Raw genomic sequence first — 10,909 nt, forward strand, 5'->3', positions numbered from 1 at the left:
CAATTTTAGTAATGCTTCAGTTCTTCAAATTTCCTAGGTTTGGTTACTTTGAAAAAGCCTTCTTTAACAAACATACCACTCTCCCGAAACGAGTTGGTGGTGATCTGCATAGAATCTTCCATTTCTTTCAGGCCATTCACTGCTTCGAAATCCTTTGGTGTCACAGTCTACAATTTGACTTAATGAAACAATTTTGAGATCTTTATTTTGGAATTTAAAGCCTGTAAATAAATAAGCAGTGAAGTTTGTGTGGCAGTCAGCCTGATTTCTGTTCGGAATAACAAACCTGCCAAATATATATTTTGCCACGTGAACGGCATATTTGAATGATAAAAGGTATTTTCCTTTCCTGAATCCCCCGAATTATCAGTGGTGGTATTCCTCTAGCTTTCAGAGCACTCAAGGAATTCTGAGACTTGTAAATCGCATATTCAAAAATGAGGCCGAATACTCGGTATCGGTATCCACGAGCAACTAGCAGGACTTGGGATGTGAAAATGGGATGAATGATTCCAGGAGGCACAGCTGCTTTTAATACGAAACTACAAAACCGCAGTTTGGTTAAGGAATGTGAAAGAAATGGGTGTTATAAAACATAGATGGGAAAAAAACCTTGCTCCACTGCAGTTTAAAAATACATGATTCTGGGATTTGGGAAAACTATAGACCATGTTTAGTCTACTTGCTGAGACAAAGTTTTTACTGATATCTTGATTTTGACATTTAATGTGTATGTAAGGCATAGGAGAAATCCTAATGCATATAAAGAGCATTCAGAATTTGCGTTCTAACTCCTGATATTAATTTAATGAATATTACTTTATAATACATAAAATTCTGAATACTGTGGCACTGTAAATGTCCTGAACTCGAAATACCTCCCTTTTTCATGCTAAAACTGTACGTGCAGCATACAAACAGGTTACTATGCTGCACGTACAGTTACTGCCATATTACTGTAGGAGAGTCCACAAGCTGGTGCTCAACACCGGTTTAAGTGTTTAACGGTCATTTCTCCATTTTTAATGACTCCTCCCGGGACTTCATCAATATTGTGAAGGCAGATTTTGATTTTTTTAAACCCATTAATGCACAATTTGCCGGTGCTTTTGTTTTACCAAACATAGCAGTGTTCTGAAATGCATGCCATTGAAAATGGTTGGACTGAAGTATGCCTCATGTCATGTGCTAACCAAACGTAGGACTGTACTCAGCAATTGCACGTTCGCACTTAAAACAGAATCCAACCTTAACACTGATTCTCCAGCATTTGTTTGAGCCTCATGCACTTTGAATGTCTCCATCTCTTCCTGCATGTAACCCATAAAGACCCTGATTTGAGTCACCACTCTGGAGCTGTTAGTCATTCACTAATGCTGGATAAAGCAAAGGCAACATCAAAACATCGATTAATTGCAGTTTTGCCACTACTTCACAAACTAACATAGGAACCTCCAACAATGGTTTTGCACAGTCCCAATCTTGTGTGTTTTCTAGGCTACCCGTTTTTCAGAATTTGAAAGACGCATTCATTTAAGGCTGAAGTGTGTTTGGATTCGTGTTTTAGAGAATCCCCTAAATTTCTCCATTGAATGAGTCACACGCTTAGCTGCTCACACACTGTCCCTGGTGTTGAGCGATTTAATGGTTACCTGTAAAACCACAGGTTGGCGACCTCGTGTACTAACACAGAAAGGGGGGGGACCCGCCCAGGGAAACTCAGAAGTGTTTCGTAAAGACTGTTTGTTTGCATCCATCTGCTCCAAGGTAAATGAAAAACGGTCTTCGGATCTGGGGGTGGTACCGGAGAACCAACCTACGGACTCGGACGTGGAGGCAGAGATGACGCTCATGGAGCGAATCAGGTCTATCAAGCAGGAGAAGTAAGTGACTGGGGAACCAACATTGTTAAACGCCGGGCCAGACGCTTCTTACTAACAATTTTTGTAATCCTGCTCCTAGACATCTCCCCTCCCGAAGGTTTTTTTTTTGGGTTTGTTTCCTCATCAGACCTGTTGGCTTTGTTCCATCGTGTTTGTACAGCTTGCCAGAGGGGGCAAGAACGATCAGGCAGATATTTACGCAATAAACACACTGCGCTTTGGCTGTTGGAAACCTTGGTGATTTTTCACAAGACTTTCTCCACGCCCAAACAAAAACCCCTTTGTATTGGATCACGTGTGCATAGATGGGAGCTGTACCTTTTGTGCGCAGATAGATGCGCTGCTTCAGCATACTGCTGCTCTGTCAGCTGTTTCACCCTGCAACTCACAACTGGCAGCCCACTGAAGCTCAGCAAATGTGATGGGAGTTATTCCCTCCTGGGAAAGCAAAGGCTGCTGCAGCCTTGGTAGTCAGTGGATCCAGTGGGGGGCGCTCACCCTGTGGTCTGTGTGGGTCCTAAAGCTGAAGTAGAGTGAGGGGAACACTATACTGTAAAAAAAACACAACTTCCTATGGATGAGACCTAAAACTCTAATAAATAACATGAATATAAGCATTAATGATCTTGACTCTCTGATCATTAAAAATCCCAGGGCACTTCTTGAAAAGAGTAGGGTAATTACCCTCAGTGTCCTTACCAATTTCCTCCAGCCTTTACCAGTCATGGCCTCCTGATAAACCCCATGTATGAACTGGCTTTGTCACTCTTAGAGCTGGTGTGTGGGGAGCGTACTGGTGCATTTTGGCTGCTATCACCTCGTTCCAGGTGGGGCTGCCCACTGGTGGTGGTGAAGGGGGATCCCCCTTACCTGTAAAGCGCTTTGAGTGGAGAGTCCAGAAAAGCGCTACGTAAGTGTGAGGATTATTATGACGATACAGATGAGCATTGGTATTGGGATCATCCTCTGTGTGTTTTCTCCCCTCCTTTCCTAGGGAGGAGATCACGTACCGGCTGCCCGACCTGGAGCAGCCCGGTTCGGACCAAGAGAACATGGACTCGGAGGCGTCGGTGAGCTCGGAGAGCCTGCTGGACGACAGGCCGGTGAACTCGGACACCGAAGGTCAGTATTAAGGTACAGTCGCCAGTTTTTTTTCTATTCATTTTTTTTTCTAACCGTGTCGATCCGTGTTTTTTATTTGTCCGCCCCCCCCCCCCCCGTGTCTGTGACTGTCGTTTGGTCCAGGTCAGAGGAAGACGGTGGCGGGCGCCGATCTCCGCGTTCCCACGGGCGACCTCGCCGTCCCTTCCGTTTCAGGTCGCGCCGTTCCCTGAACCTGCAGCGCGGGACCCTTCAAGTGCCCAAGTAGATGCAAATGCTGTTGCTTTTCTGCAGTTGATCCTTTTTGCCTATAGGTTGCTCAGAACCTTTTGTTCAGTACGCATAGCAGTGACATCCTTCGGATTACCCACTGTCTCCAAGTCCTTTCTCAAAACCAAGCAGGACCCAGCCCTTCCCTAATACAAGAACATCATCAACGTGTTTTTCTGCGATTCTGACCTCCTTTTCTCAAAATTTCACGAACCTATTCTTTTTGTAAGTGTAGACGGAAACAATTTTCCCCGTTCTGAACACGAATGGTATTGATACCGTTTTCAAAAACTAAAGCATGTCTGTTGGGTACAATACCTTTTAATATGTGTAACTTTATAAACTGCAAATGCGGGCGGTGTGTTATTGGTGGGGTTCTCAGCACCTTGATGTTCATAGCGGATCATTTTTCACTGTTTTGGCCTGAACAATAACGAGGTGGGATAAATGGATGGGGTTGGTGGTGTCTTTCGTGTTGTGCACTGTTGCAAGGCTTTTTGGCGGGGCCCGATTCTGCGGAGCCTGATTTTTAGATGTCCCTCCTCTTTTTCCGATCTAGGGACGGCAAAGAGACTGAAAAATCTGCGAGCGTCCTGTCCGCCCCCGCCCCCCGTCCAGCCCCCAGCGAAAGCCGACCGGCCGCCGCCGCTGCGCGTGTGCTCGGACTCCAGCCTGCTCCGCGCGGCCGCTCACTGCCCGCCCCCGGCTGCGCACACCTTCCGGCTGCACAGGCGCACTCCCGTCCTCCCCACCGGCAGCGTCCGGCTGCCCCCCGGCGTGCTCAGCCATCCCGCCGCCGCCGCCCAGGGGCCCGCGCCGCCGCTGCGGAACGTCAGGACGCTGCAGCTGGTGAAGCGCCGGGAGCAGCCGGCGCGCCGCAAGGACAGCATCCAGTCCCTGTACGTGCTCCCCGGCGCCGAGCCCTTCCCCTCGGGCCCCGCCCCCTGCGGCCGTGACTCCGCCCCCAGCGGCCGCGACTCCGCCTCCACTGCCCACAGGCGCTTCTCCGACCCCGACCCCGACATCCCTTACATCGACGGCGAGGCTTGAGGGCGGATTTCTGCGCATTCGCCTTGTTTTTTTTACTGCTATCGGGAGGAAAGGTTGCAGATTATCACGCAGGATTTTGCATCACCAAGCACTTTTGTACCTTATTCAGTTTTTCAGAAAAAAACATGAAAATGCTGCATTTGGATGTTGGGGGGGCCCCAGAAAAACACTTTAACAACCGAGGGACAGGACCTGCCCTTTTCTCTCCTTTCTTCCTCGAAAGGAACTACCTTAAATATATTGATCTGCTCATCTGCACCTCCCCTTGCCTGTTTTAAAAAAACTCTTTTTAAGGACTGTTGGAGAGGACCAAAAGAGTGCTCGAACTCGCTTCCAAATTGTGCCTTATTTTTTTTTATTCTGAATTGTAAAGAAGCATGTTTATTTTAACCGAGGAGATGGGGAATCTTTCCTTGCAGTGGGTATCTGGTTATTTTTGTGGCTTTGTTTTTTTTCCTGTTCTAGGACAAGATCTTTGACGAGTCAATTGCATTTATTGCTTCAGCTGCGCCTTGTCTGCTGTGGGCTTGGACCCTTCCAGCACCATCCCCACTCCTTTTGGTTACATAGCTGGTGTAAAACTGAGAGACGTTACACAACAGAAGGGGAATGCTGTTTCTTCAAAGGGAGATGTAATTTAGCAACGGAATGTCAGGTGTAACACTAGCTGGAGTTCACTTTCAGAAACGGCCGAGTTTCTGCACAAAGCCACTTCATCGTTGCCCTTTTGGTTTTCTAAGTCTGTGGAATGTTGGAAGCCTTTTAAATTTGAGGCTTTGTTGTTTATTAATATATTATTTCCTTTAAACCATGCTGTTTTATTCTGTCAGTGCTGTAGCAGACATGATGGTTCCTTCACCTTCTCACTTCCTCCACCATCGCTGGGGTTAGGGGAAATCCATTCAGAAGCCTTTTGTAAGGGTAGAGGGTTCGGATATGTGCGATGAGAATGCTCTTGTGCAAGACCCATAAAGCCAACAATGGTGGGGAATGATACCTGGAATATGCCCCCATTTTTATCCTTGTATAGACTGGGAATAAATCTGTATATTCATTTTCCATAACCCACTGTCTTTCACTCCTGGGTTCGTAAAAATCTGATGTGAATGCCGGTGTTGAGCAGTGGCATTTTCTTCGGGAACAGGGGAACTTTGTACAGATTGGTGGTGGTCGTGCTGAATCCAGCTCTCGGATTTCTGAATCTGCATGGCCTCAATCCTGTCTGTCACGCTGTGCCGATTTCTGCAGCTATGCCCTCAGAGTGCTTTGACAAGCAACTCGATTTAGTTAGCCCTAAATTCACTTGTCCCTGTTGCATGTCAGACCTGACTGTTTCCAGATGTGCTTGCGTTTTCACTCTCTGGAAACCGGAGTAAAACTGTGGACAGCTTTCTCTTTCATCTCAGGGCTAATGTAATTGTCTTAAAGTGGTGGTGCTTTTAACACCTATACAGTTCTGGACTCTTTTGTGGAAGTTTCCATCGCCCAATCATGAATTTGACTAATTTTAATTAACCTTTTTCTCATACAGTGAACACGGGTATTTGTTAACACCAGTCCAGGACTCTACAGTTGGGCATAAGAAAGAACAGGTATCGGTTTGTTTACAGGTTACAAAACAGTTACCGTGTATTAAAGTTATCTGCTGCATTGTCCCAGATGTACTTGTGCAGTAATTACAGTGATGTTCGTCTCTGTTCCACCTGGGATACACCCTGTCACAAATGGCCCGCATCTCCGATCCAGCAGGAGAGCCCCATTAAAAAGATATTAAATGTCCCCTGCAGTCCTGTGCCCTTTAACAAAACTGCTCTGCCTGCTGTCCCCGATCCAAACCGTTGCAGCAACAGAGATTAATGAGCAACCTTTTTGTATCCCATTAACGCTTAATATCATCCCCCGGAACGATGGCACATACAGAAAAAGAGCACATTTTCAGTGCAGGTGCTTTCTGATGAATGTCTCTTGGTTTGTATTAAGCTCAGAATAACAACCGACATTAGCCTGTCGGTATACACAGCTGCTTTAGTGCTGTGCACATCTGTCACAGTCCACTTCCTTCCTGCTGGGTGGGTCACCAGCTGTCAAGACGCCAATGACGAACCTTCTGGGTAACACTTTATTTAGGTGTACATTGTAAGTTATCGCAGAAAAAGTATGAATGTTAGCATGTATAAAGGCATGAAAACGTGTTAGGCATTTCTTACTAGGAAAAAAAAGGTTGTATGTACTGATACTGTGCAATGGTTAATTAACCAAGATGCTACGCGAGAGGATGTTAGTGAAATAACTAAATTATAATGTACTCCTAAAACGTGGTGTTACCTCTTTTGTCAGAGTTTAATAAAGTTTTTAAGAATTCATATACCTGAATTCACAACCTCCCCCCACCAAATGGTTTTCCTGACGGGTGCTTTTTTTAGGAGGGTGTGCATTGTTGGAATTGCTGCAATACCTCTTCCACTTTTTATAAGACCAAATCCATTTCCACGATGGATTGGAAATAAAACAAGTTTATATTGGGACCTTATCGGTTCTGGGTTGATTCAAAGTGAATGACAATCTCCTGTTGTGAAATAAAGCGCTTAACGCCCAAGTATAGTTTTATAAACTTTAGTGTCAATGCCTTTCCCGTGCTTATTAATAGTCTTTTTTTCCTCATTTCCAAGTCAACACTACCATACCTGCATACTCGTCTGCAGTGTTGAGAAAAATGGAGCCATCATGCAATACTGAGGCACCTTTCACCAGTGGAGAATAATGGTTGCACAGGCTCATAGAGCAGAGTACCGCAGTCATGATACATTTGGTGGTTTCGCGCCTTCAAGACCGTTTTCCAGTGGCGCACATCGATGACCTTTCTGACGCTCAGCTTCCTTGCCATTTGCCTTTTGCCAGCAGCAGTCTGCGCAGAATGTACACGTCCTTATTTCCTCATTTTTTCTGTTTAACGTGGTTTTTCTTTTCTCGGTGTATGAGAGTATAAAACTTGTTTCTTGATGCTAAATGTACAGAAAAGGGCTCTGGGAACGTTTCACCAAGGTAGAAGACAGCCCAGGCATAAAACTTTTAACGAATCTTAAGTGTCGGTCAGAGGCTGCAGCTTGCAGGTGTTCTTCTATGGCTGAGTATCCAGAAGATGTATAAAAGAGATGCGATGCTGAACTGTAAAATCCACTTGACTTTATTGCACATCTATAAATGTTATTTTTGCTCTGCGAACCAGGATATCCTTCATGGAGCAAAGCATAGAAATATTGTTAAAAAAAATTGAAAAAGCAACATGACTGCCCGAATGTTCAGTTTTATTTTTTTTAACAGTTTTCAGTCCCCAAGTAGGTATTTGACAATAAAGTAGATGAGTGACTGTAAGTATTCGGATGTCTGTGCCTCAACCCCCGACCCCCCTCCCTACCACATGTAAAGACCAACCACTTGAAATTCCACAAGTATGTTTTGCTGGATTATCCTTGTTCAGGGCCGTGAGCCTAGTTATTCAATTCAACCCCCATCTGGTCTAGGCTGTTTTGAAAATAAATCCTTAAAAGTAAACGGTGCTCACATCTGTCTGGATTTGCTTTTGAAACTCAACCTGCATCTTGTTAGCAAAGTCTGTGAGTGTGGGAGATACTTTGACGAACCATTATGTAGATGATAAAACAAGACACTGATGTTTAGAAAATGACAGTTCCCTGGCTGCAGATGTAAAAATGCCAGCACGGGCGAGATATGCTAGAGACAGTAATTTTAATTCAATTCCAAAAGCTTTATTGGCATGACCAATGAGTTTCAGTGTTGCCAAAGCATTATACAATTAACACAACATTTACAATACAGACCTCATAAGACATTTACATACGAACATATGGAGCATTATTGAGAGACAGGCTCACTGTTCCTCAGGCTGTGACAGGAGATCACATACTGGGCTGCCAATTCAACTGAGCTCCCCCCTTCTCCTAGTAGGACTGGGAGCTGTTCCGATTCTGGCAGGTGTGTGAATCCTGGGATTAGATTTGTTAAATTGGGGACAAATGTTTGTCTAATCCCAAAATATTTGTCACAGTGCAGTAGAAAAGTGCAGTATCCATTTTTTCATGAATGCCTCTTTTACTTAGAGCAGTGGTTCCACTCTTGGCCCTGGTGACAAATGCACCTTCTGATTTTCATGATCAGCCTGCCTTCATTAGGTCATTGAAACCTTAATTGATCTGTGCTGTAGCTGCAATTGAATATTTGCATTTTGTTTCTAGTCACAAATTGGGGGTTTTAGTTCACTTACAAAATGCAATGGTTAAAGCTCCAGCATGTTGAAGAGCTGGGGACAAACCTTTCAAATTGTAATGATGAAGTCAACAAAGAGTTCGATTGTGTAGCCGAGGGCTCGGCTGGAACCAAAATTCCAACAGGTGTGTGGGTCACCAGGACAGGGACTGGGAACCACTGACTTGGAGGATGTGTGATTGGGTGTTTTCTTTGGTTTCTGAGGTTCATAGAAGGGCTTCATACTTTGGAAAGTCTATTTTCTGTGTCTACTGTGTGTAAACCCTTGTGCTGTCATGTGAGCATGAATAACCGGAAAAACAGTTTTCATCAAGGTGCAAAGGAGCAAGTAAAGGTTTATTCCCAGCTGAAAAGAGAAGAAAGGAAACGCAACGTTTCGGCTGTGGAGCCTTCTTCGGTTGACACCTGAAGAAGGCTCCACAGCCAAAACTTTTTCCTTTCTTCTCTGTTTAGCAGGGAATAAACCTTTACTTGCTCCTTTACAGCCTACGCATGCTGACGCAGCTCCCCTACTTGAACTGTTTCATCAAGGTGTTCTTTTTCTTTAATTTGCACTTGACACATTCCGATCATACTTGGTCTGATGTCTGATCCTTCTTCATGAGTCGCAGAACAAGCTTTCAGTGCTCGTGTTATGGTGCAGCAGCTCTGAAACGTTCTGGATTTGAAAGGTGTAGGGGGTCAAGTTATTTGACAATCTCCAATTGAGTCTTATTAGAAGCACCTGGAATTGAAGTGCAAACCCCTGTATTTGGCACAGGAGTTCTCGTGTTTTAGCGTTTTTATAGATCAGAGGATAAATAAGAATCCCAAGATTCCCAACTGTGATGGGAGTGCTGTAGTTTGTGCAAATTAATTAAACTGGACAAGTATAATGCTTTTTAAATATATTTTACCAGATTTCTGAGGACCTGCAAAATTCTGATAGATTATGGCTCGAGTGTGAAGAGTATTCTCTGTATATTCGTTTTGAACGGAGTTACCTGAGGGAGTTCCACAGATGCTGTTATTTTAACATGTTGAAAACAGAAGAGTTCTATGCCTTTTTTTTCTTGGGTTTCAAATTCTTGTATTTCAGTGCTCGATTATCTTCTAATCGAGATGTTAACCTTATCTGATGGTGAAATCCAGGTGGAGAGAAAAGGTATGAAGGCAGTAAAATTGTTTGCTCTTGGATTTACATATTCTCTGTACTCTGGGCTGATAGAACAGTGGAAAAACAAATGGATGTCTATACAAACTTCAATGAGCTCTTTGTGCACTAGGTTAGATGTAAATAGGACCATATATGGTATTAAATGGTAGAATCTTTTTATGGTGCAATTGCAGTCTCATCTGTGGAAGTTCTAAAGCAATAGGTTGAAGAAGTGTTTTGTTACAGTCCTCTTAACAACAGTTCTTACTTTTTAAAAATGATTAAGCATTTCATTAGTCTGGAAAAGTCCTTTTAAGTTTATCCAGAAATCTAAAAAAATAGTATCTTGCCAAGACCTGACCCTAACCCCCCCCCCCCCACTCCCCACTGAAAGCAGCAGTGCATTAAAATGCTTTCACCTGAGAGGCAATGTATTAACTATAAGACGTTCTCATGTTTTCGGCGGTACTGCACGAACTTTTTCTTACTTCATTTGAATAATTCCACACATGCCCAGTCACCTGTGTGTTTAAAGGTTTTAAAAATTAGTTCAATGTCGTCTGTATCTGTCACAGGTAGATTAATACTTAACGGGAGGGGAAAAGGTGATTGTGCCGCACGTTTACTTTCCTTATCAGTCTCTGCTTGATGAAATGATGCCTGCACCCATCTGAGCATGACCGTCCGAGCCCCGGAGGTGGGAAACATGACGTCACCGAAGCGGAAGTAGGTCCCAGCCTACTAAATGAAACACGATGTGATTTCTTTTTGAAAACTATTATAAAGCCGCTTAGCAACGCACTTCTATTAGGAGACTGCAAACCACTTTCAAAAATTACAATTGATCCCATATCTGTTTCTATTTACTATCCGTGTTTGGCACACCATGATAATTATAACTAGAAATTAAATTGAACTACATGTGCACCAGACTTCTACCCTTATCTCCTCTAATACCCTTTACTTTTTTCCGCCGCTCTTACCTGGATGGCAGGTGCCCAATGCGATGGGGGGGGCGGGGTTACCATTACTAAGATGGCGGACACAAACTTCATTACCATGGAATGATCTGATGATTTCGACCAATGAGCGTGAGAACTACAACTTGACGAACACGTCTCTTCGCAAATCGAGGGCGGAGCGTGCTCCCCTTGCCCGCCGCCTCAGCCAATCGGGCTCTCGCGTC

General features: G+C 44.2%; 1 protein-coding gene across 13 annotated transcripts in view; it reads left to right on the forward strand.

Moving 5' to 3' along the window:
* The window catches only part of LOC148813841 (unconventional myosin-IXb-like), an 81,667-nt gene extending 74,968 nt beyond the window's left edge, over positions 1-6,699 (forward strand). For 8 of the 13 annotated variants that reach the window (XM_088907358.1, XM_088907361.1, XM_088907360.1 and 5 more), the window contains 3 exons: positions 1,768-1,883; positions 2,878-3,005; positions 3,814-6,699. In XM_088907358.1, coding sequence (XP_088763484.1) covers positions 1,768-1,883; positions 2,878-3,005; positions 3,814-4,304 — 735 coding nt within the window. In that variant the 3' untranslated portion in view covers positions 4,305-6,699. Of the gene's footprint in view, positions 1-1,767; positions 1,884-2,877; positions 3,018-3,128; positions 3,249-3,813 lie in introns of all 13 variants that reach the window. The other 5 variants (XM_088907369.1, XM_088907370.1, XM_088907371.1 and 2 more) reach the window with 2 other exon arrangements.
* The last annotated feature ends 4,210 nt before the right edge of the window (positions 6,700-10,909 follow it).

The sequence above is a fragment of the Atractosteus spatula genome, chromosome 28 (assembly GCF_055471065.1).
Source record: "Atractosteus spatula isolate fAtrSpa1 chromosome 28, fAtrSpa1.hap1, whole genome shotgun sequence".
NCBI classification, from domain to species: domain Eukaryota; kingdom Metazoa; phylum Chordata; class Actinopteri; order Semionotiformes; family Lepisosteidae; genus Atractosteus; species Atractosteus spatula.